General features: G+C 36.7%; 2 protein-coding genes across 3 annotated transcripts in view; one reads left to right on the forward strand and one right to left on the reverse strand.

Annotated features, from left to right (window-relative positions):
- Nucleotides 1–1,992, reverse strand: part of LOC136854563 (glycine receptor subunit alpha-2-like) — a 24,917-nt gene extending 22,925 nt beyond the window's left edge. Inside the window, exon 1 of the mRNA XM_067130914.1 lies at nucleotides 1,867–1,992. The gene's annotated coding sequence lies outside the window, so the exon portion shown is untranslated. The remainder of the gene's footprint in view (nucleotides 1–1,866) is intronic.
- A 2,464-nt stretch (nucleotides 1,993–4,456) lies between these two features.
- On the forward strand, nucleotides 4,457–26,073 carry Gga (ADP-ribosylation factor-binding protein Gga). 2 transcript variants are annotated; one of them, XM_067130915.1, is made up of 11 exons: nucleotides 4,457–4,614; nucleotides 8,435–8,595; nucleotides 11,567–11,800; nucleotides 13,208–13,417; nucleotides 14,814–14,991; nucleotides 16,493–16,726; nucleotides 16,866–17,114; nucleotides 19,251–19,793; nucleotides 20,121–20,284; nucleotides 20,456–20,566; nucleotides 21,762–26,073. In XM_067130915.1, the coding sequence occupies exons 1-11, from the start codon at nucleotides 4,578–4,580 to the stop codon at nucleotides 21,849–21,851; spliced, it is 2,211 nt and encodes a 736-aa protein (XP_066987016.1). In that variant the 5' UTR covers nucleotides 4,457–4,577; the 3' UTR covers nucleotides 21,852–26,073. The 2 variants fall into 2 exon arrangements, with proteins under 2 accessions (XP_066987016.1, XP_066987017.1); XM_067130916.1 differs by having other exon boundaries at nucleotides 4,555–4,805; nucleotides 21,762–22,651.
- Nucleotides 26,074–26,274: the final 201 nt, after the last annotated feature.

Consider the following 26,274-nt stretch of genomic DNA (forward strand, 5'->3'; position numbering starts at 1 on the left):
CAAAGCACTGGGACCTATGAGGTCATTCAGCGCTAAAAGGGAAATTGAGAAAAGAAAGGTTTGAAAGGTGTAACAGGAGGAAAACCTCGAAGTTGCACTATGAAACAACTGTTAGGAGAGGTGGAGAATAAGATGGAAGAAAGAGAATATGAATGGAGGTAGAGTAAAAGGAATGAAAGGGGTTGCAGCTAGGGGCCTAAGGGGCGCTGCAAAGAAACTTCAAGTAATGCCTACAGCGCACCGCGTGAGGTGCAATGACGACACTACACATCCCCAACGGGGGACAATCGGAAAGGCAAAAGCAGGCACAATTTTCATCGTGTTAAAATGAATATTTCTTAAAGATGACAAAAAAAAAAAAAAAACGTGAAACTGAAGCGTATTGCTATACGAGATAATGGCGTTTCTGAGCTATTTAAGATAGATTGAGGTTTAGACTATAGGCATTGCTCTGTTTGGCTAAACGCGCGTTATTATTGTCACGCTGTGCGATGTGACGCGAAACGTACATAACATTTCGTAAATAAAAAATGTATGAAATGTTACTTTTCCTTGTAAGAGCTCTCTCATGATGTATGTATGTACTGTATGTATTTATGTATGAATGTACAGTATATGTACAGACATTCATATATATTCACACACATATACAGTATACTGCATATGTGTGTGCGCGTGAGTGTGTGTGTGTGTGTGTGTGTGTGTGTGTGTGCGTGTGTGAGTATATAGTACTATAGTCAGTGCTATTCACTTTCATTTATACTACTGCTCAGTATAGTGCTAGAGTCAGTACTGTTCACTTTGATTTATGCTACAACTCAGCATAGTACTATAGTCAGTACTATTCACTTTCATTTATACTACTGCTCGGTATAGTACTAGAGTCAGTACTATTCACTTTGATTTATGCTACGACTCAGCATAGTACTAGAGTCGGTACTATTCACTTTGACTTATGCTACTGCTCGGTGTAGTACTAGAATCAGTGCTATTAACTTTGACTTATGCTACGAATCAGCATAATACTAGAGTCAGTACTATTTACTTTCATTTATGCTACTGCTCAGCATAGTAAATTACTATAGTCAGTACTATTCACTTTGATTTATGCTACTGCTCACCATAGTACTAGAGTCAGTACTGTTCGCTTTGATTTATGCTACGACTCAGCATAGTACTATAGTCAGTACTATTCATTTTGATTTATACTACTGCTCATTAAAGTACTAGAGTCCCAGCACTGTTTACTTTGATTTATACCACTGGTCATTGTAGTGCTGTACTACAGTCAGTACTATTTTCTATCTTGTAACGGTAATGCAGCAGCTTTTATTATCTCTGTTTACTCTTTCAGCTATCGAGCTTAAATCAAACGCTAGTACCAATTGCTAACTTCCAAACTTGCATTTTCATTTCTTCTTCACTGACTTACGAATACTTTGTCTAAACAAAACAGTGACATAAAGGAAAAAGTGAACAAAAGACTGGTCACGGAAAGGTATTCAAGGAACGACAAGTAACTGCACTGTAAGTACGGAACATATATCAATAAAAAAACGGGCGATATTGTAGAGCAATATCGCGCACACATATATATTTCATACAAATATTTATTTTATATACTTATATATATATATATTATAAATATATACACCCACATATATATATTTATATATATATATTTATTTATTTATATATATTAAATAATAATTCTGCCTGCTCAGGACCTACAAAATAATGTTAATGAAATTTATAACACTGCCTCTGACAATCCCGTTAATTCCATTTCTATAGTTATACAGTGAATAATAACACACACACACACACACGCTGATAATAAACAATAAAAGAACGTAAGAAACTTACGTTCTATCTCCTTAGACGCTCCAACAAATCGGACACGTAATTTACGTATGGAAAAAGGGACCATTTCCTCCGCTCCTTCGACCTGCACTCGGAGCTTATTTCATGCGCACTGATTGATCCGTTGTCAGCGTACTTCCTTAAGTACTTAGTCTTGCAACGTTGGAACAAGGACAGCAAAATCTGACACGGACAGTGCGCAGGCTGCCGAAGAAAAGCTTCGTTGAAGTTTATTCTCCGGGCGAATTTTGTCGCATTTTTCGTCTCATGTATGGATGAAAAGCGCAGTTGTACTAATGTCAGTTTAATCGTAAGCATTTATATATGTCGTTGATTATCTTCGTAACTGGCTTTCCAATGTCAGTCGAAGCTTCGCTTCTGATGGCTGCTATTATAGTGTCACAACCGGTCAGTTCACATCTTATGCTCTTGGTGCACTTATATATACATATATATATATATATATATATATATATATATATATATATATATATATATATATATATATATATATATATGTTGATTATCTTAACAACTGGCTCTCCAAAGTCAGTCCAAACTTCACTTATGACTGGTTACTAGTGTCACAACCAGTCAGCTTACCCAATACAATTACAATTTTGTGCTCATGGCGTACTGAAGAGTGACCACAAGTCCCTCATCAACATTCTTTTATGCTAGTACCATAGGTGGCTTGATTGATGCAGTAGCTGGTGGCCCCTTTTCAGAATGATCATTAACAATTTCTATTCTGTCATTCATCTCCTGAGTTGTTGATTGGATTGTCACAATTTGGTGATCTTATTGGGCACTGCCCCAAGATACTACAATTTCCACACTTGGTCAAAGGTGGGTGAAATAACCAAGGGAATAAGTCTAAGCAGCGGTGCAATTTATGACTTCCAGTTGCCAGATACGGCTAGAAACTGGCTATCAGTTTCTGGAATATAGTGGATTCAGCACTCAGAGCTACAGGAAAACTGGAATGAGGGTTGCTAGCAAATCTACTGTAAGTTCTATGCCTCTGATCAACATGAAGCCATCAGCCATAGACATTTAATAACGGTACCTTTTCATAACAGAAGACTAGAAGATCTACAAAGTCGATACTGATGATCTCTTCAGCACTTCTTAAATACACATCAGATGTTAGGTCGCTGCTTGAGATGTTTTTATGATAGTCTTTGTAGTAAGTTAGTCTTGTGTTTTCTTATATAAAGTGGTGCAGTATGATTTATGTTGCCCTACATACAGTAGGCCTATTGGTATAATGGGACCCAACTTGTTTTGGTCCTGATTTTTCCTGTTTTTATTTCTATTACGAAATTTGGTGGTAGGATGTATTTATTTGTTTGTTTGTACATATGATTTTCCCCCTTTTTTTTTTTTTTTACTTACCGTATCTGTGATTGCATGGTCAGCGTATCTGTATTTGATCAGATCTGCCTAACTTTTCAGCTTATATAATCCTTACATTTCTTGTAACTTTTATGTTAGACGCGCCTCATACTCACCTGTAGAGCGATTCAATTAGCCATTCCTCATGCAGTGCTTCTATTTTCTTTCTGACTTTTATAGCTTCTCCTGTAGCAAGTCTCAGGCTATTATTTTGTCTTTTAAATGAAACGGAATATGATAATACGTGCCCGTTGGTGTAAAAAATGTATAACAGTTAAGGACTGATCAGTGGTGAGACTTTGAAACTAAAAAGGACAAGCAGGGAAACTTAAAACTTAAATAACATGTAAAGAATACGTATGAGATAGTAAATAACAAGCACTGCAACTTTGATAAGGAAGAGAACTGAGTAACATAATTGGAAAATCTGCGGAAAAAATCACTGATATGAATCATTCATATTCTACCGAGACCTCTGAATGCCCTGTTGTAAATGATGGATAAGGGTAAATTATAAATGTGAAATTAGTGCTGCTTTTGATGCAGTCTTGAATAAAATGATTCTAAATTATTTAAGAGCCATAGGAGTTGCTGATGAAGCCACAGAGTATTGTAAAGATTCAACAAAGATTCTGGAAATAGGACATTATTTGGATACATAACACCCAGATTGTGCAAAATAAATAGCATATAATTATGATGAATAATCTTCAAGCTTTACCATCAAAGGAGTGACAATTTGAAGGTAAACTATGAAGGCTTTGAGAAGAAATACCAAATTAAATTTATCACTGTCATCTACATATTACCGCATCTAAATAATAAAAACATAACGTTCGTATAATGTAAATACTGGTTTGGAATACTGCTTTTAACATTCATGGAGCCTTTAGTCCCTCATTGAGAAAGATAATTTAATTCTGTTAATGATCATCATTTGAATATTATTACATTTGAATAAAATAAACAACCACAAGTTCTAGATATGTAAATACACTTTTGAAATCACGCTTTCAACATTCCTTATAACTTTAAGTCCCGCATTGACAGATCCGAGCATAAACAATTCCATTTTCTATGAACCATGAGATTGGTGTTCCGACTCATTATTTCCCAAATCTCACCAGCCCAAAATACTAACACTCTTGAGATAAATCCCTCGTTAAATTTAAATCCACTCATCTTTTAAACAGCTCACTCGTTATACGAGTGATTTATAATCAATCAACGAAGACGGAAACAAACGTCTAAAGCCCCAGCCACCGTTTCGTATTCCGAGTCCCGACTGACAACAACAACAGTACAGGCTATTCGACATGGCGACCGCAGCGCCAACACTGGAGGCACTAATTCGTAAGTTTTCGCCTCGCATATCCTTCCTAAATACCTCACGGCGTCACTGACGAAAAAACGGACAAATTTCACGAATGCTCAGTCGAATTTCGGCGGGTAACATCACCCAGACGGGGGCATTTCCCGCCCGAGAAGATGTGCTTGTGGACGGTACCGTCGTCTGACTTCGAGGAGCTGCACCTGTCAACAAGGTGTTTTTGTTTTGATTTGTTCTGGAGGGGTTTAATGAAGGGTGGATTCTCATTAAAATCAAGAGTGATACTCGAGTGATGATTTCTCTCGGTTCCTTATCCGGTCTGGATACCCGTAGGGGAGGTGTGTTGGATTCTACCTTAGGTTACCGGGTGGGTTAAACCCACCAGGTTTAACTCAGATACGTGGGGAAGGTCGTTAACATACAGGTGACCAAATTACCAATTCATATATGTAACCCGTAGGCTTGGTAACATTAAACGGTAATGTTATGAGGCATTAATTCCTAGGTTGGTAGGGTAGATAGGCTACATGAACCATATTTATTTTCGGGAGTGATTATTTAGATTTTTATGTATTGGCTTTCTATATATCCTGTAGCCTATTGGGCACTGACTGTTTTTCAGTTTTTCCTATTACGACCCCCCCCCCATATCAACCAGAGACCCAGTAGAAAATGGGATTTTCATGCACTAATCTGAAAGGTGTGGAAGATGTAAACTGTTAACAGGTTCCTTGTACATAAATTGACCTAACCTTTCCTATAATGCCAGGTCCTGACCTAACCAGATCTTACCTTCCTAACCTAACTTAGGGCGATGTGCCCTGACCTGGCTTGAGGTCTTCCCCCCCCTGGACCCCCCAAAAAGGTGGTAACCTGTCCCGGTTAGCTAACGGCGGGAACCAGGGCGCTCAACTGTTGTAAAGTTTTACCTAAATATCTAGCAAAGACAAATAGTGTGATAAATTTTAACCAACCTAACCTAACCTAAGGTTTTGGGTCCTTACCTGATTGAGGGTACTCCACCCCCATTGGACCCCTTCCTTTTAACCTGACCTAGGGCGCTATAAAAATCCTAGAGCAAAATTCCTTTTGTGTGTGGCTGGCTGTGGAGTCCTTGGACCCCTGGGTAAAACTGGAAACTACTACTGCACCCCTTTGGCTCTGTAACCACAAATTGACATGCTAAACGGGCATCATGTTTAGTACCAACTCCTTGTGGATGACCGTAATAACATGAACAGGACAGTAAATATCATAAGCACACACAAAAAAAATTGCATAACAATAAGCAATAAATATTCTGGGAGGAGACTGACAGGAACCAGGCTGCAATAGTAGATTTCAGTTTTACCAACCCTTGCAATCCTATCCTGACTAGAGCATTGTAAAGCATGAAAGAGAAATAGAGAAATTTATGTTAATGGAACTTTGCACACAATAATGGGTTTAACTGTAGGTCCGTTGCTAAGTAACCAAATGGCCATATGTCATCCCACAGCTATCTAACTGTGAGGTTTGAAGGTGCACCTTGACTCATATTGTATTAAAGAGATTATTTTTCTTCCTTATGTATAAACGATGTTTTACATATCCCATAATTCCATATTATAAATTAAATTCTGTAGACTTTATCATATAGGATATCCATCACCAGGGCAGAAATTGTTAAACCAAGAAACTCATGAAAAGTAGGAGGAGTCAGAAAATATCTGGGTTTTTTACAGTAAATTTTACATAATGGAAAAATTAAAGAGCTCTCATAAGCATTGTGGGAGTATGCATGCACCAAAAATGCCTGTCACCTCCAAGTTTTGGCCAGTGTTCAAGAGCTTACTGAACACCTACTCAGCAGTAACATAAGTTATAGAAAATGATGAAAGCCATCATGTTTTTTTCTGTAAATATTCAAAATATTAACTTGCCCCCTTTACTGCCAGTGGACAAAACAGTAAAAAGACTATTGGTTGACTATTTTTAATGATAAATTCAGTGTTGGCAAGGAGCTAATACTTCACAGTATTACTGGAGTTGAGGTTAGGCTATGCTTACTAAGTAGGTCAACTTGTAGGGGGGGATAGCGCAGTTATTACACCTTATGCAGTGCACTATAGGCATTACTTGAGGTTCTTAGCAGCTTCCCTTCGGCCCCTAGCTGCATCCCTTTTCATTCCTTGTAATATATCCTTTCCACTCTCCTAACAGTTGTTTCATAGTGCAACTGTGAGTTTGTCCTCTTGTTACACCTTTAAAAACTATTTACTCAACATTTCCCTTTCAGCGCTGAATGACCTTTGGCCTAAAGTTGATATCCGATTCCATTCCACTAAGTAGGCCAGGTTTATCCTTACCAGTATTATAATATTTTACAAAGAGCCCATACTTTCTAACATTGGCAATTTAGTATTATTAGTTTTATATCATCAATTTGAAGAGCTTTTAGTCCAGGCCTACCTAGTGGAAGTTAACAGTTAGCCTACAGAGATGTCAATTTCATGTTGAAATTGTAACTTGTTCGTGTAACCAGATTTGATGCTTGATTGGGGTTAAGGTGAGAGCATTGGCTTCTTGTCAAATATGAAGTGGCCCCCTTATGTTAAGTTAGGGTAAAGGTAAAGGTTACTTTTTAAGCCTTAAATTTAACATGAATCTAAAACATAATTTTATTTGGTATTGAAGAATTTAGAAAATAATCTGTTGTAAATGGTGGGTTAACCCATTACACCCCCTTCCTGACTTCGTAAGTCAACCAAAACGCCAAGGTGTAAAATGGACAGGAAGAGCTAAAAACAACCAGTTTCTGAGTGAGAAAAACAGCGATCATCTTGCTTGGAAGGCAATTAAAAGGGAACTGAAGCATCACGACATCTGCTAGGGGGAAACGAGGTCGGGCTCTGCCCACCTCTTTCCCCATTGGCTCTCTCCCTTTGCCACCAAAACCTTGTGCTATTAATAACCAGAATCCAGCTAGGCACCTGAGAAAATCCCCGTATGTTAAGACCAAGGGTTTGTTAGTTTTGAAAAATAAAAATTGATTTAAAATTTGTCACTTCAGCTGTTCAGGTACTCAAAAAAGCAAGGGAATTCCTCTCTGCTATTAACCAGGTAGGAGGTTACTATTATGGAAGTCCAGTTTGATGGGATAAATTTTTCCCAGGAATTTTCCAATGTTTGGAAAATACCAGTTCAGTCACCAGGGGATATTGGGCTGAATGCTTAGGTGTCATTAATTTTTTCATGCCTAATTAGCTTTGATATTTGTAAAGCAGTAATTTGTGCCATCTGAACATGAAAATTAACAACCATGGATTTACACCTTTGCTGTAAATAATTTCTTTCTTTCCTTGATTAATTTTTGCCAGAAATCATCTCTCTTATTTTGCATGGGCAAAAGAGAGTAAGGATCTTGTTACTAGTAGAATTTCATTAATGTGGTCATTTGAAAATCAGGGCTTGGTAATCTGTTATGGTGTTAATTCTATGTTTTTGCAATGTTTCTTAAACAGTTTGAGTAAAATACATAACCCTTCAACCTGTCAAATTTCTGTACTCAACAGTGACATTATGATGAAGTTATTTGCTGTGCTATGCTTGTAGGCACAATTTTGAAGATAAGTTTCTTAAGTTAGATGATAAGTGTAAGTAAAAGTTTAGTGTGGGGTAGAAATTATATGGCATCACTGGTGGCTGTGAGATACCTTGAATGTTGAAGTGTAGACAGTACAATATCATCTTTACCATCAGATTCTGTTACTCCTGAGAACGCCAAACCCAGCAAGCGTGTGGTGAGTTAAGGGACTTTCTAAGAAAACAAATAATGATTCATTACTTTTTTTCATATTACAGAGAAATCTACAAATCCTCTTAATGTGGAAGATGACCCCAATGCTATCCAAGCAGTATGCCATGCTGTTACAGGAGAACCTGGTGGCATTCAGACTGCTGTCAGACTTATTGCACACAAGATTCAGTCACCCCAAGAAAGAGAAGCTTTGCAGGCACTCTCGGTTAGTATGTTACAGGTTTTTTTTTCGGTATGTAATTCTCCTAGGCTAAAAGAGGTGAAAATAACTTGAGGGCTTTCATCAGAATATATGCATGCCTTAAAAGAAGGGATGAATTAGTTAATAGTAGGGTAACAAGATCAGATTTTTAGTGAGGGATAATTGAGATACTTTAAAATGAAGCTACAGTACTGAGGAGTTCCTGCAGCAATGTTGAAAGGGATTAGTAAGGTAGGTGAAAAAGAGAGAGAGTGGTAGTTTATGAAGATGTAGGAGGAATTTGAATACTACTTAGAGAGAATGAATAAACAATTCGAGAAATGCTTTCTGAAGGAAAATGTAAGTGAAAATGACACTTGAGGACATAAAAAGGGCACTGGAATGGTATATGTACTGTAGTTAATTGCAAGTGAATTACTGCAGTATGGTGGTGGAGGTGTTTGAATGACTGTTCAAGGTGCTGAGGGCAATCCCTGATTAGGGAAAATTCTAAAGGAATGCATTAGAGAATTACAGGCCTTTAGTGTTACTCAATAAACTTGAAAAGGTATGATGTATGATTTTATTTGAGAAAATAGTGCTGATAATAGAAGGATTTGTCAAGGAAGAGCATTATGTGTGTAGACAGTTAGTAGGGGTGCACAGACATAGTGTTTTGGTGTGAAACTTGCCTGAGGAGTTTTGGAGGAGGGTAAAGGAAAAAAATCTGTCTGTGACATATGCTTCATAAGGAGTTTTGAGGGTCTATGGTTTGCAGTGTAAGAAGTTATTTGACAAGAGCAAAGTTTTGTGAAAGTGTTGGGTGGAAGAATATGAAGAAGTCTTGGAACAGAGGGATTTTAATATCTAAGTAAGGTAAGAGTTCATGCAATGTTTGTGAATGGCGCAATCCATTGGGGATCATGTACATGGGATGAGCTGTCCTTGGCCGTGAAATTTTCTTAGTGAGAGGGCTAAGCTTTGATTCAGTAGCTGGAAAATGACTGTAGCAGTGACTTACATTTTTCTTGAATTTTATATCGGTTCTCATAGAGTAGTTATAATATTCACCTCACTGATGAGTGATTGGTTTGAATTTCTGAAAGGCAGACTGGGTTTAGTCATGTTACATTAAACCTTTTGTGGCTCTGTTGACTGAGAATGTGAGTAAGGTATCTGGGAGTTGGTTCACTGTGGTGTATTGTAGCATTAGTGGGCAAGGTTTTGGGGCTTACAACCTCATTCCAAAAGGATTGTTTAGAATTGCTAAGGTAAACACCTTACGGAAGCATTAATATTTAAATCTGTTGTTATATACCGGTTAGAGAATTCAAGGATCACCATCATTCATAATTTTATATAGAGGACACAATTCTGTTCACATTTATAAAAAAAAATATTTTAAACTGCGATACCATATATGTGCACTCTGAAAAACATGCAGCACTATTGGTGGCAATATGTTTGTGCTTTCTACTGAAACAGGATGCAGTAATTTATGCTGTTTGTTTTCATTAAAGGTTTGCATGGTTAATTTTATTTCTTTCTCTTGACCTTCAACCCTGGGCTTCTATGTCATGAAATGCATATGAACAGATTTGAATGATTTTATTGAAGCTTGAATGTTTTAGTTAATCAGCACAGCGGTACAATGATTCAGTTTCAAGTGGTTTGACAGTGTTAAAACCATCTTGTGGTTTAGTCACCAGATGCATTATGGAGTACTGTCTTCTCAGAATATAAATTGCTCTCTCTCTCTCTCTCTCTCTCTCTCTCTCTCTCTCTCTCTCTCTCTCTCTCTCTCTCTCTCTCTCTCTCTCTCTCTCTCTCTCTCTCTATTTTTACTAGGTAGTTATTTTGATAATGCTTTTTTCTTTATTTGTATTTATTTATACAGAACTTTATTAGTAAGGCAGGTTGTGTTATGCGGTGATGTCATTGCTAAAATTTCTTTGTTTTCTACAATACTAAATCAGTCTCATGAGTCGTGTATATGTTTACTTGCCAATCTTTTTGCTGCTTGTGGTTATGTAAAATCATTCCTTCAAGATTTGAAGAAAATAAACAATATTTACACATTTGTTAGTATGTTATTAATTTTGCTCAGGACAATTTATGTATGTTAGTGGACATTAGGAAGTTCCTTGATCAGACAACATATGCTTAGAATATCTTACTTCAATGTATATATGTACCAAGCCTATACACATAATATTTTCAGCAGTGACATAGGGTATAAAACAAGAAAGTAAAAGTTGCAAGGAGTAAATCCTAATAGGGAGTAATTTGAAAAATAAAAATGTAAGGAAAAGGGTATGCAGCCTTCACAGATATATAATGAACTAAGAAAATTAATTCTCAAGGGAAGCTCATTCTTTAGTTTATACAGTAACAGGAATTGAATTGTGAATTAATGTAGATTATATACATTTCAAAAAGGACCTAGCTCCCAACTGTGGTTCATTAGGGAATGCAGGAGTTACAAGGCAGTACAGCTGAATTCTATCATCTGTGTATCATGGCATTCAGACATAACGTGGACCTTCGGTGAAACAGTTGTTTTTAATGTGAAAAGTTGCTAGCAAGATTTTGATAACCAAAGTGCACTGTAATTACAAGGGTGTGTTTGTAAGTGATAAATAGTTGATTTTGTTCAGGAGTAGTAGGAGAAAACTCGTGAAGGAAAGTTGAAACAGCCTTGGAAGTACATGTGGACTCAGACTCCCATTATCTCTTTATACTGTTAGACTTGTCACCAGATCATTCTTACTGATAATTTAGAAACTAGGAAAATAACTAAGTGAAGTTCAAGAAGTTTAATGACTTAACAAAATGACTGAGCCAAGCACAAGAAGGTTAATGGCTTAATAAACTAGAAGAAGTGGCACAGTCAGTGCCTTGGACTTCCTTTTCTTGCAAGGAAACTTAGTGAAAGCGTAAAATTAATCATTATGGTATTATTTGGATTTTCATATTTCATTTTTCATTTTTTCAGGTTTTGCAGGCATGTGTGAATAACTGTGGTCCAGCGTTTCATGCTGAGATTGGAAAGTTTCGTTTTTTGAATGAAATGATTAAACTGGTTTCCCCGAAATACCTTGGTAATCACACGCATGTGCTGGTTAAAACCAGGGTCGTTGAACTTCTTTTTACTTGGACAATTGACCTCAAGGAGGAACCCAAAATTCTAGAAGCCTATAACATGCTAAAAAAGCAAGGCGTAATAAAGGTAGGTTTCCACTCCCAAATTATTTTTTTACAATACAAATGTTTCTAGATTTTGTAGCCATATGCAGCAGCGAAGAAAACAGGAAAATATGTAGAGGATAGAAGGGAAAGGTGATATTTAAGGGAAAGAAGGAAATAAACTAGAAAAGAATACAGTAATTATTAAATTGATCAAAGCAACGAAACTATAATCATTGGGTATAAACTTACATAAGAAGGGGCCAAGCATTTTTAAAAGATACAATATATATTTTGAAAGCTTACAGACTTTGACTTGGGATTAGGTTGTGGGCTAAAACTTTTATGAACATTGAGCCATCGCACTGCATGCAGCCACAACAGCTGTGACAGCTTTTAACAAGAAGCTACAGTATATACCCATTTTAAATGTGTATTTCCTAAGTAAGGTTTTCTGGTAACAGTGATAAATGCTAGCTATTATTGTCATTGTTAATGGCACTGAATTGTCTTTTTGTGAGAAGTAAAGACAGTTTGCTTTCAAGGGTAATTATTTCAACATATATTATATCCATGTATCATATATTTGCTCACGTTTGCATTCTTTGAAACCCTTGGACCGAACAGTCTTTTGCTTAATGAACAACGAAGGATTGTAGTTGTGTGGTATTATGCTCCCAACTTGGAAGCTGAGTTACGGATCTATCACCCATACTTGTTTCACCTCCATCCCAAGTCATAATTCAAAATAAGTGAAATAAAAGAGGTTGGACGTTGCTATTGTCCATCTCTTGCAAACAGCTGCCATCACCATTATGCCTGTACAACTGAGTTAGGTTTTATTATTATTAAAGTAGTTCTTACAGTATTTCAAAATATTCGCTCCCTACAAATGTAGACTTATTTAAGGAAGTAACCACTTTTCAGCCCCACTTATTTGCATATTAATAATTGATTGACTGTAATTCATCTAGTATATCAACAACTGATAATGAGTTTTTGTGTTACTGAAGGGCCTTTTGGTTTACCAAGGCAGTGGACTCCCCCAGAAGGCTATACACGAGTAGGGGGTTCAAGATACTTTTTGTCTGCATTGAGAAGTGTATTCATGTTTAATTTAGCTTCAGTGAGCGATGAGCTCAAGCAAAATAAGGGAATTGTATTTTTGGGACAGCTATTCTTTGTATACTTCTAAGTGTATTGATATGTGTATGAAAATGATCCTATTTTATGTTTTATGCATAAGAAAGTGATGTATTGAAATAAATACCTTTTGACTTCCTTGTTGGGTTTGGGTATCATTTAACTGGTGTGCATGGCTAAGTGTAAAATGCCATTGCTTAAAGAGTTATACCATTACTGTGGCAATTTAGTACTTTACTTGGTACACAAAACATGCAGTTACTAAAGTATAATTTGTTGTTTTACTTGTTGTTTTTCTACTGTGTAGGACGATCCAAGTTATATAGGTGCTCCCAGCGTGCCAGAACCACGTTCCAGGACAAATGCAGTGTTTGAAGATGAAGAGAAGTCTTTGTTGTTGAAGAAACTCTTGAAATCTAAGAATCCTGATGATCTTCACAAGGCAAATGCTTTGATTAAATCAATGGTCAAAGAAGATGAAAGAAGAATGGAAAGGACTAGTCGTAGGATAGTTGAGGTAAGTAGTTTACAAAGACAAGTGACTGCTGATTTCTGAGTCTCCATTTTTTCAAGTGCCAGCCCTTTTCCCCTTTCACCAATTTTTGTGTGAGCTCTCCTCTTACTTCTTTATCTTTTCCTCTTTCGTGTTAAATCCCTACTTATTCCTAATCTCTTCGTGATTATATTTTGTTTGTTTTTCAGTTTCTTTGTCCTGTTTAGAATTTCCTTCTTATCATTTTCACTTTCCATATAAAATATAAGTGTATGTTTCGTCTTAGGAACAAATCTAGTTTTTTAAGACAAGCGAAGTCTCTTATCATAGTCCCACCTCAATGATGACTGTTTTGTCCCTGCATGCTGAAGGGAAAATTGAGGGTTGGCAATTTGGTAAGTGGGTGGAATCCCCACCCTCTCACTCACCTGCCACACGTCAACTACCATGTTACAGAATGAAGCTTCACTGACCAAACCAGCTTGCATCAAAGGCATATTCACAAAAAAGACTGCTTGTATATATATGAAAAATTACAGTTTAGTTAGGATGTACTAATTTTACCCTCTTATGTATTGTTGTCATAAGTTCTTTTTCAGATTCTCATTATTCTCTGGAGTGGATGATTGAAAAGAGAAACTGATTGCTTAGTAGTCTGGATTTTTGTGACTTTTCTATGTACTTTTTAAATTTGGTTAAAGTGATGCTGTGATAGCTGGTCAATTTCTTTCTTCTATATCCTGAAGTTGACTGCCATACCAAAGAAACTGACATTATTATGTAACCTGTAAGGATAATGTAATATGTAAGGGCTAAGCCATTGAATGCTTAATTCCTTATTTCCTTAATATCAGGGAATCGAGGGGAGGTTAGCTACGCCATAGGTCTTTTGATCTTTAGTTATATTCTGTCACATTACTGATTTCACCTCATGCTGCTATTTTTCATGTCAATAATATTTGATTACTAAATTTTATGAATCGGTAATGAGTTATGCTGTTCATGCTTATAAGTGCTAGATTATTAAATTCAGGAAAGCTAACTTGCTTCCATATTCTGGCTGCAACATTATCAGGTATTGATTTCTGCATATCATTGAAACAACTGGGTCCCATTTCTAGAAGCTTGTTGGGCTCTCCTGATGGGCTTATTATTGAATAATGGGTAAAAATTTAAAATTGAGTCAAGGCATTGGCCTGGTGAGTAAAAAGAGACGTAAACTCTGAATGAGAAATTAAAAGCATAAAGCAATACAGCTGGGGCCAAAGGGACCCTGCAAAGAAGCTTAAGTACCATTTACAGTGTGTCATGCAATGAAAACTAAATGATACTGCCTATGGGGTTTTTCTCTGAACACTACCCTGTAATTTGTGTCATTTTGCAATGAAATGTTTTAAACATTCCATTCACTCCTTTCCAGGTTGAAACAGCGATGAATAATGTTAGAGTTTTGGATGAAATGCTCTCAAGGCACCAGGAGACTCCAGCAGGCCAGGCAGATCTTGATTTGATGTCGGAATTACACTCCTCGTGTTCAACGCTGAGGTCAAACCTGTATCGTTTGGTTTCAGACATGGATGATAAGGAAGAAGGAATAGGTAAGCGCTATGTTAATGTGTCATTTTTTGTAAGTAGTAAAGTTACAGAAAAATTTCGGGAAAAAGAAATTACCCCTATAACTCAAGACTCATGGTTGTAAAAAAATAAAAAACTTGAATTTGGCCCTGTGACTTTTAACTGCAGCGTTGATAACCTTTCCTTATTCTGCAGTTCAAGAAGAAAATTGTTTGCAATGTTAGGAATTGAGGTGAAAGCAAGTTGTCCCAAATAATGTTAAATATGAATGAAAGAAGATAATTGAATCCACTCCAGTGGTTTGTAGTGTAATAGTTTAAGGATTCCGGAGTGGAAAAACAAAATTATGGTAAGGGTTTTAGCATAGGTAGAAAGTAGACAGTTTTGTTTTGAGTTGGTTTCTAATTCTCATGAAAACTGAGACTGGCTTGGGAAGTCATTAGGAAGGAAAAGATATCTGAATTGACAGTGATTAAACCGTGTGCATGAGTACTTCACCATCAGTCTAGGTTGAGCGAGAATGCATGCAAGGTCTGGAAGGGAATCATTGTGTTGCTGATGAAATTTCCCTATGAGAAGAATCTTCTGTGACTTTTTTTATTTATTTTTTTACTTGGTTTCATCCCTGATTGAACAGTTTAATAATTATTGTTCTCAAGTACACTTGGATATATGGAATTGGTTTCATCCCTGATTGAACAATTTAATAATTATTGTTCTCAAGTACACTTGGATATATGGAATTGACAAAAAAAATCTATCTATATTTAATATTATTAGATCAGTAAATCTAAAGGTATAGCTGACCTCCTCAAGCCACTGAAAGTCTTGGAAATGAGATGGCAGGCAAGGAGGCAAAAACTTTTTAAAAAGTATATAGTAATCATCAAAACAACCCAACAACTCTTCCTGTAACTGTGGTTTTCTTTTAACTGAGGAAGTTCCTCGCTGGGTGAGCGGGTTCCGTTCTCAGCTACCACTCTGTTGGTCGCGAGTTCGAATCTCCGACCGGCCAGTGAAGAACAAGAGGAATTTGTTTCTGGTGATAGAAATTCATTTCGCTATAATGTGGTTCGATTCCACAATAAGCTGTAGGTCCCGTTGCTAGGTAACCAATTGGTTCTTAGCCACGTAAAAATAAATCTAATCCTTCGGGCCAGCCCTAGGAGAGCTGTTAATCAGCTCAGTGGTCTGGTTAAACTAAGATATACTTAACTTTTAACTGACGAGACCTGAAAAATCACCCATTTACCATGTTTTCCCCTTACTCAGAACGTATATTAGTAGATTTCCTTGTGATTGTGCCTACCATTTCCGTAGTTGATACAGGTTGTAGACTTGCTTGAAACATGGTTTTTTGATTGTCACTTGCTTTGAGCAGTGGTGGTATTGGCAATTCATTGGTAATCTTTCATAATAAACTATAATGATGGATTTTATTTATTTGTTTTTTAATTTTCATGTCTTTTTCTAACATTTTTAGTTCCTGGGATTTACTATACTTATTTTTTCTTCTTAACTTAGGTGACTTGTTAAAGGCAAATGACGAACTTTCTCGTGTGATGGGCCGCTACAAACTGATAGTTGAAGGGACTCGCCTCGAGGGTGTCAATTCTCACTCCTTCGATACAAAAGGAGCTGCCACTCCAAATGAGCAACAGAAGGATGGGGAGATACTTCTGGATCTGTCAACACCTGAAGAGGCTCCATCAAATCAAGGGACAACTGATTTAGTCAATAAAGATCTTGAAGATATTGGTATGATTTTGAGGTGTTCTTTGTTTGTATATACAAAGCTGTTGACTACTTGAAACAGATTACATCGTGCATGTACGTTTTTATTGTGCTGAATTATCACATAAATACTATTGTGCTTAAGAGGTTTCTTTTATTTCAGGTATAGGTAGCTTAAACTTAGGCCAAACCCTTCCTCCAAGCACAGCAAATTCTATTCCTTCATCACAGTTACCTGGAGTAAAGAATGCATTGGATGATAATAGTACATCTGTTTTGGATGACTTAGAAAGCATATTCCCTACACAGCCTCCTGCAGCACCCCTAGGAAGCCTTTCGTTGGGGTCAGGATTACATACAGCCATGGCACCTACTTTAGTGCCTGAAACATTATGTGGCTCTTCAAGTGCAGGTACTGTATTTAATGACCTGATATGTAAGATTTACCTTATTAGTAAAAAAAATTTACATGTTTGTCTGTAGTCCTTTACACATATTTCTTTCTAAATGTAAAAAGTCCTTGTTTCTTGGTAATGCAAACCATTGTCTTATATATAGGTGCCTTCCTGAAACCACTGGAAATGAACATTAAAGCTTTGTAGTAAGGTTGTTTTTCGTTAGTAGGTAGGTACCCTAGCACTTTATCTTTGGCCCCTGCCCTGTATAGACATTGTGTCCTTTCTCCCAGAGTAAGAAGTGACTCTTGTTCTTCAATGTCTAACTTGTGCTTTATAAGACTGCAAGGTCCTCAGATAGAGATCTCACACTAAAGACAGTTTTTTGGTGTTGGTTAGTTGCAAATGGATGGAGGGAATTGACACTCTGTATCATTTGTTTCTGAGTTCGTGGTGAAGACTCTGAGCCTGTCAGTTCTTGACAAGAAATTGTAGAGCCTCCATATCCCCTCCCTTGAGATTTTGTTGTGGTGATCCAGTTCAGATGTTTTTTGTGTCCAGGTCAAGCCTCTCTGCCACATGTTGGATATCTGGTGAAAGGGACTAGCATCCTGTATGGGTGAGAGCTTACGAAGTCAGGTATGTCTCTGTCTTGCGCATTCAGGGGGAGCTTTTTGGTTTTGTATGTGATGAAAGTGTGGATATGGCATCTGCAGACATCATTCACCATATTCTAAATAAGGGATGTCATTGATGTTTCTTAGGACCTATGATGGCTGCTCAACAGGTTTTATTGCTACAAAAACTTCACATGAACAGAAAAGTATCTTGCCTAAGGAAACGAGTGAATAACTGGTGCCTCTTTCCCTTATCACTTTGTGAGTCAGCTGTCAAGCTGAGAATTAGCTAGATTGAGTCTTGATGCAGGTGAATTACACAAGGGAGTATCCATCAGGTACATTTTTAACAGATGGGAGGTGGTTCAAAGCATTTTTCTGTTATTTGGACACTTTACATTATGTTGGCCCCATTACAATGCTGTAACAAACACCTGAGGTGTACTTCCCATTCCTCATGGGAGAAAAAGAAGCCTCCTGCTTTTTCCTGGAGGGAATTTGCAAACAAAACTCTGTTTCTGGGCCATATTAGACTGCATCCATATGCCAAACTGACCAGAAAAATTGTGTGAATAAAAGACAATGTTTTGTATTTCCATATACTGGATGTATAAATCAGAATCTTTTATCATTATCCTTCCTCAATCACCCCCACATAATCCCCTGATGCCAAAGGACTGGGTTACCCATAGGTGAGTGGGCTGTACTCTATGGCTCACCTACCTTCGGTCAATTATGTAACCACCTGGTTACCAAGCTTCACCAACTGTTTCCAGTTGGTGCCATGAATGCTTCTTAATAAAGCATTGTGGTTTGTTTATGTAGGAAAAATACAAATTATCTTCTAAATTTGGCATTTTTTTTCCTGTGACTCGGAAGTGTACCATCGAGAGATTTTGTAACTGATCCTGACATTTTTTCAGTGATACAGCTCATAGCATTTTTATTACTTTGTTCCTTTCATTTCTTCTAGCCAGGAAGAATTTTTTTACCTCTTCGTTTAAGGGTATGTTTAATAAAATTTCGTGAAATGGCATTTCTTAGATAATTTTTTATTGAGGTAAATTTAGCTTGGTAGAGTCGTAATTAAAAGAAAGTTGCAGTAAAGTTTCCAAAATCATGTAGAAAATTGTTGAAAAGTATTTTCACAGATAAGGCCACTTAATTTACTAGTTCAATAGTTGGTGCTCTTTTCTCTCCTTATGTTGATATGGCTTTTATATATTACTTTTCATGACACACAACAAGTGCTCTAGTGTATTTACAGTATCCTTGTTGCTCCAGGTGCATTTCTAATGTCTTTATTCCACTTTTGATATGTTCTTGGTATTGTGTTTCTGCTCCAGGTTTTAGCCTGCTTAAATAGGTTTGGGTGACAAATTCACAAGAGTGAAAGTTGCTCGTAGGTTTGTAGAAACAGTGACAGTAATAGTATTGTTTATTTCAGAGTTGTTTACAGTGCTGGACAAAATGTTATACTATGCTGTTAAGGTGGAATAGTGTCTTGCATTTATTCAAAAAATCATATTTCATCAGGTAATCAAGCAGACGAGGAAACTGAGGCACGTGTAGATCCTTTGGAGGATCTGGCTGCCCTTGGAACTTCTCTTATAAAGCAAAACCTTCCTGCCAATGTTCCCGTTCAGGTGCAGTTTAAACCTCAGGAAAAGATGACTCTGAATCAGATGAAAGAGCAGAATCTTAGTGCAAGTGCCATTGGAAATGTTTCTACTCTCATTCAAAACAAAAGTGCCCCTATTATACCCTCAAGTGCTCCCACATCAACTCTGTCAGCGAATCTTGATATTGTTAAAAACAGTGCACCTGCTGCGTCGTCGTCACCAACCACGCTGGACCTTTTAAGTGGGGATCTCAGTATATCGTTATCAAGTGAAACAAAAGATAGTACTTTACTAGGTAGCTCTGATGAAAGCATTCTAGATGAGAAACCTCCAAGTGCACCAGTGATAAATGTTGAGACTAAAGACATAGCACAGGCAAAACCAGCAAAGAATCCTCAGTTTATGGAAGTTAAGCCTATGAACGATATAAAAGTATCTCTCGACAGCATAAAACCAGGTATGTTCGTAATACTTTTAGTGATATATATTTTATAAATTTCAACTCCTAATGGTATTATTCTTTTGGCTGGTTACAACAATTCTGTTAAGAAATTTCGTTTATTGATTAATTATCATTTTGTTTAGCATATATCTGGTATTGCAAGTTTTTCTGTTGTACTGAGAAAGGAACTCACATTGGAAGTTGGTAGTTCATCCATAATATGTTTTAGCCAGTCAGAGGACCTCTTGTTGGTGGTCATTTTGCCCTCAAAAGTAGAGCCCGGTGCTTTTGTCATTTATTACTTTGTAAAATATACCTGCCTTTACTGTAATAATTTTTCAGGTAAACAAGCACCAGTAACTGTCATAGAAAGTAACGATATAACGATGAATCTTCACTTTACTGAAAATCAACCAAGAGACGATGTTTCGGTAGTAGTTGTGTCTACTATGTCCCGATGTAGTATGCCAATATCAAATTACGTTGTGCAAGCTGTTGTGCCTAAGGTGAGAGATAGAATTCATGACTGATCAAATAGAAATGTCTTCCCAGTAAAAAGATATATATATATCATGATGTACTTTGGAATCATTCCTGAATTTTTTAATGACTAACAAGTACTGTGCTCGGGAATATACGTCGTGCACGTGTATTTTAATGAAAGAAAATGATTTCAGGGGTGTAAAGTTCGCCTACAGCCACCATCGTCAACAGAACTTGCAGCTTTTAGTCCTTTCCTGCCTCCCCCTGCAATTACACAGATTATGCTTATAGCTAATCCCAATAAGGTTTGTATTTTATGCTGAATCTGTTGTAATGAGTTTTAGAAATTAGCTGCTGAATGTTGCTACTTGCAGATAAACTTAACTAGAAATCAGGTAATAATAGTTTATCATCAAATTGAGCATAAAAAAAACAGCAAATTCACAACTTTTTCCAGTACATTTGTTGAGCAAAAAAACAACAGCAACCATATTGCACCCCATTCTTATAGCTGCAATAACTAAGGTGAATCTGAATCGATGAGAAGTAATGCAAAGTAATGCATTTAGGACTTAACGTTAAAGCTGGGGAATAGTTTCAAAGACAAGGTATAAATACCTTATTTTCATGATTCTCTAGGCTTTCAAATGGTCTTTTTTCTGTTACATCCATCTCTGATACTTGATTGGATGTAGTGGTTAAATACTCCAGTGAGGGAAATCTTAATCAAGTGAGGAACTTATGTCAAAACGAACCTCTACATTCTCTTCTCTTCTTTAGTCAAACTCTATGCTGCAGTGTTTTGGACAGCTGTCAACTTGAGGTTCTGTAAAAATGAAAAACCAGCACATTTACATTCATTTTATGTTTTTTGGGTATAAATGTGTAGGTTTTTAATTTTTACAGAACCAGAAGAGGGACAGATGTCCAAAACATTGTAGCATAGAGCTTGAATAAAGGAGAGAGGGTAATGTTGAGGTTTGTTTTGACTTTACAGTTCCTCACATGATTAAGATTTCTCTTATTTAATACTCTTATAACAAACAGTTCTTCATCCTTGTGAGCATCAAACTATTTGTTTACTGTAGTAAGTGTATGATATATAATGGATAATTGGTCCCAAAATATAAAAAGATATTCCATCATTACAGTAGAAAATATCTACACAGACTAAGCCACCCACTTCATTCCACTGTCTGGACAACTAACCATAGCCACATTAATGTAGTAAAACGCGTGACTGCAAAAATTACATTATTTTATAGATTGTCTACAATTATGCATCATTGACTTGTAAAATGGTTTATCATTTTGTGTGTGTGTTTTTGACAATCATTGTAAAATGATTTATCATTTTGTGTGTGTGTTTTTAACCATCATTGTTGCTGCAGCTAGCTTATTCGTTAGATTTTTTAGACGTATTGAATTGTTTTGCATCATATTTCTTTTAGAGTTTGCATTATAAACAATTGTTTTGACGTGGTTCTCTTTCTTTTTCAGCTGAATATATCGCTAAAGGTAATGCTCAGTTATACAATGGACGAAGATCCCATCACGGAAATGGGAGAGATCGCTAGTCTCCCGCTATAGGTGTTGCTTAGATGACTAGTTTTTGTATAGTATTTTCATATTGTTATGTATGTCATAGGCAAGGCTTTTTAGCCTGGTGTGATGAGAGAGAGGAGAGGTATGATTATTAACAGTTATGTTTCCTGGAGAAACAGACGCCTCATCAAGGTTACCCTTGATTTCTAGTTGTTTGCTCCCATTGCTAATGAAATCAGAATGATTTGAGTTCAGATTTATGCCTCGTTTAGTCTTCAGTCATGGCTGTTTTCAGTATTTTTCAGAGATCTGGTATTGTTAAGTTTTGTGCACTCATGCGGATCACAAACCACCTTACTTTTACTTACGCTTACTTGTTTGTTTACGATGAATTTGCTAAGTGCTGGATAGCTACGAGAAATAGCAGCTAGGCAATAGGTAAGACCATCCCCACAAAAGGGACCCCCATGTCTTACCTGACCAAAAGAAGTAAGCAGGTACATTAAGCATTCTTTTGCCGTGTTGCAACCTTTACTTTTTCATCTTATACTTTCACAAGTCAGTGTTATGTACTCTAGGACCATGCCAGAATCCTTCTAAATACAATAAATAATTGCAGGGATAGCTGATGTAAACTCTTGAGAAACCCCCCAAACTAGATGACGCTTTCCTTACGTGGAGGATACCATTGCCTGAAGCATGTAGGCAGGATGTTTACACTCCATATAATTATGATGGCTTGTTTGCCAACTTCTCCCATCTATTGCCTCCGCTTGCTAGATTCACCTTATATCAACACTACTTTTCTGAGAGCTCTGATAGATCGGTTCAGTGGTCTGGTTAAACTACTTTTATTATTTACGGTGAGAAAGGTGATTGCATCATGGTATGTAGCACAGGTATTTTAGACCCATGGTTGAAGAACGGAGGTTACAAGTTAAGTCACTAGTACATGTATGTAGCTTAGATGATTCCATCTTGGACAGGTGGACCTGATGTTGAGGTTCCAACTTCTTTGCTTCTCCAGAACATGAAAAGATGCTGCTGTTATTTAGCTATTATATTTTCAACTCTAAGTTTGAAAGGTATTGGCACTGCTGCGAAGGCGCACGAATACATTAAACTCTCTTATCTGCTTCCTTACTGTATTAGCCTTCATTCTAGTCTCTTTGGTTAGTGTATCTTCATTATTCAAACATAGTTTGTACTGTTTGGTTGCCTAGTTACTCAACCATCGGCTTTGGTTCCAGAAAATAAGCAAGGAAGTAGCTTGTCATATCACCATTATTTATACAGTGGTTGATAATTTTGTTATGTATGGTATGTTGTACTTCCCAAATCCAACTGCTGACCATGTATGTTTGATAAACAGTAATTGCTTGTCTGTGCAAACAGATATGGGCAGTTGGATGAAATAAATACTACATGGATATGGGTTAAATCTCTTGAATATTCATGAATAGTGATAGTCAAGACTAGTTTTCCTGAATTGGAATTTAGAGAAAGACTAAAATAAGAAAATCAAACTGTGAGCAGCTGAAGAAGATCTGAAAATCAAATAGACTTGAAATTGCATGAGAAATTAAGATAATACAGTACATTAGTTCGGTACAGTCTATGCTCTATGTATAAACAGACATAAATTGTGCCATAAAAGATTTTGCTGTCTTGAGAGTAAAGCTTTAAGAAGACTAGTAGAAATCAGATAGCAGGATAGAGTGAGAAATTATACCATAAAGGACATTAAGAAAGTTCCTTATGTAGATGAGATAAAGGTGAAAGGGAGATGGAGGTGCCTTGAATGTCTTTCACACCACCCGTAGAAGAGTCGTACACGAGTGTCAACTTGGCTCTTATTGGCATGAGAAAAATTGGAAGACCTAGACCTACTTGGATAACAACCAAGGGATGGGAGGCTAGAGATGATGGAGGTTTGCAGAAGACAAAGGCCAAGAAAGACTTGAGTGGCAGAATTCACAGAGGTCCTTCACATCACAAGATTGTTTAGGGGATGATGGTGTTGATTATCTTTGGCTGGTAAACAAGTTTTTGAGAAAGCAGCTGGATGCCATTTTAGGTTCATGGATATCATACCTTAAGAGGCTACATCAAGCGTGGGTTGAGTTCCTGACAGTGCCTAAATGTTGGTGGATGTATGAGACCAAAAGTATTGGGACTTGCTGAAGGTCAGTCGCATTGCACACTTTTTACGTATGAGGAAATAGGAGTCCATCTTTATCTTGGCACAGACTTGCGAGTAAACTCTTGCTGTGGCCACGGAGAACGTGTCTACCTGAGGTCTCTTTGTGTACTATGAAAGACTGAGAGGAAGATATTTCCAAGTGTCACTGGAGTAAGGACACTAATCCTTATATAAGAAAAAGGAGGTATGTGGCTGCCAATGTCATAGTCCAGTTAAGACCAAACTATGCCAGGGAGAGAAAAACCAGTCTCCCACATCAAACAACAGTTTGGTAACTTGGTGATTTTCCTTTACCAGAAGGAACTACTATGCTGGTTTTTTTATGCTGCTGATCAGTACTTAGTTTTCACATCCTAACTAAGCATGTAGGTGTAAGTAAAAGTAAGTGGTTTGTAGTTATGAAACAAAAATTATTTAAGATTTATACCACATAATTTTTTAAAAGTTGTTATACATGTGTATGATTTATAGATGTTAATCAAGGAAATATGTTTTACCTTGATGTGGAGTCCAATATGTAAGCAGTAATAATCTATGCAAAAGTTACCATTAAGTTTTCACAATTTATAAATTTGTCATTCAGTGCAATTTCTTATATTATGTAAAGTAGAAAATGAATGTTTTAGGTTTTGTTTATGAAATTTAAGGCTAGTATTTGTGTTGGATGATTAACATTTCATTTTATAAGGCTTACAAAAAAGTGAGATGTAATTGACGAAAAGTACATTTCGGGGATTCTGGAATACTGGCAGAACTGGTTTCGATGGAAAGGTAAGTTATACTGCTTTACACTGCTTTTGCTTAAATGTCACCTGTGGATGACAGTTAACTTTTACGTCGTTGATTTTAACATTAAGCATAACCTGCCGCTAGACTTGGGACTCCTTACATGTTGTGAGCTGAGCATTACACTTGCAGACATTTCAGTATCCAAACACACTTAGCGATAAAATGTTCAAACAAGACGACACAAAGCCATGTTAGCTCTTCAGGGACAGCTAACTTTAAGCTCTTGCTTGACTGTTGTACTTGTTTTCAAAAAGACAGAATTAAACTGCGGGGATGGACGTTTGATGGAGATATGTAGGTATGTTATTTGAACGCTGCTCTGAAGACATACTGCTTCAAGAAGTAGAATGGTAATTATCTTGGACTGAAATCTATTGTAGTCATGCTCTGGTGTGACCATTGTGATGCGTGAGTACTTTATAGAAGTTCTCATGTTCTTAACTTTTTTTCAACTCTAGGTTTTTTGGGTAAATGGTGAGAGTAATAGACTGGTTCATTTGAGTATGGAATGGCGATATATATTGCTTTTTCCCTTCCCTGGAAATTTTATTTAGTCACCAATATACGTTAAGAAGGTTGATGGGAAGGTACTTCATTGTCCTCTTTCAGATTTCTTACGAAGGATAGGGTTGTGTTGATGCTATATTCTTCCTGCCAGTGATTTTTGTCTGTAGATTTGGAATGTTTGGTAATGTAAAAGATTTTATGTATGGCTCTGTGATAGATAAATGCAGAATTTTATGCCTGTGGCAAAATGCAAGCGATTTAGTTAAAATGTAGTTAAATGTATGTGTATTTTGTTTTATATAGGGTAAATGTCAGAAGTGATCTTTGGTTTATGTGTGTCCAAAATTAGTTATCAGTATTTTGCTTTCATTGCTTTAAACCCTTCATACCTGACCTTCTGTAACCTAGGGATGTTGTTTTGAGATCTTGACAAATTGTAATCATACTGAACTTTTCCTTGTAGCACATTGTTACCTATCATAGTGGCAACAGTGACTGGGGAGAATTCAAGAGTGGAGCATAATAATTTGTAAATGATAGTCGTGTTTGACGGGTATGACACTTGGCAGTTCTGTCCAGTGGGAGATGTACTAAATATCAAGTAATGCCACACAGTAAACTTTGTGCACTGAAAGAGTCTGGCACAGATTTAAATTTGTTGTAGGTGCTGTAGTGTTAACAGATTTTATTGTTTCTTTCATTTTTATCTCTGTCTGTTTTGTTTTTCGTGGGTAATTGTGAAATGTCCAGTTGGCCTCTTGGTATCTCCAGAAGTTTGTTTTTCTTTCCAATGTAGACTATTAGTCTGTGACATTCCAGTTGTTTTAAAATGAAACAAGAATAATTTTAAAATATTTAAGAAGAGAGGTAGATTTCCATTACATAAGTTACATTAATTTAGGGTCTTGTGGACACAGGAAGACAATTTCATAGTTGTGTGTTATTTTAATTTCTCCATGTGAAATAGAG

The sequence above is a fragment of the Macrobrachium rosenbergii genome, chromosome 29 (assembly GCF_040412425.1).
Source record: "Macrobrachium rosenbergii isolate ZJJX-2024 chromosome 29, ASM4041242v1, whole genome shotgun sequence".
NCBI lineage: Eukaryota > Metazoa > Arthropoda > Malacostraca > Decapoda > Palaemonidae > Macrobrachium > Macrobrachium rosenbergii.

Bases quoted from the DNA above. Each gene is read 5' to 3' on its own strand.
- Gga (XM_067130915.1), top strand. From the start codon at position 4,578: ATGGCGACCGCAGCGCCAACACTGGAGGCACTAATTC. The intron at 8,596-11,566 runs GTTAGTATGTTA...TCATTTTTTCAG, and splicing joins AAGCTTTGCAGGCACTCTCG to GTTTTGCAGGCATGTGTGAA. The intron at 16,727-16,865 runs GTATGATTTTGA...CTTTTATTTCAG, and splicing joins TAAAGATCTTGAAGATATTG to GTATAGGTAGCTTAAACTTA.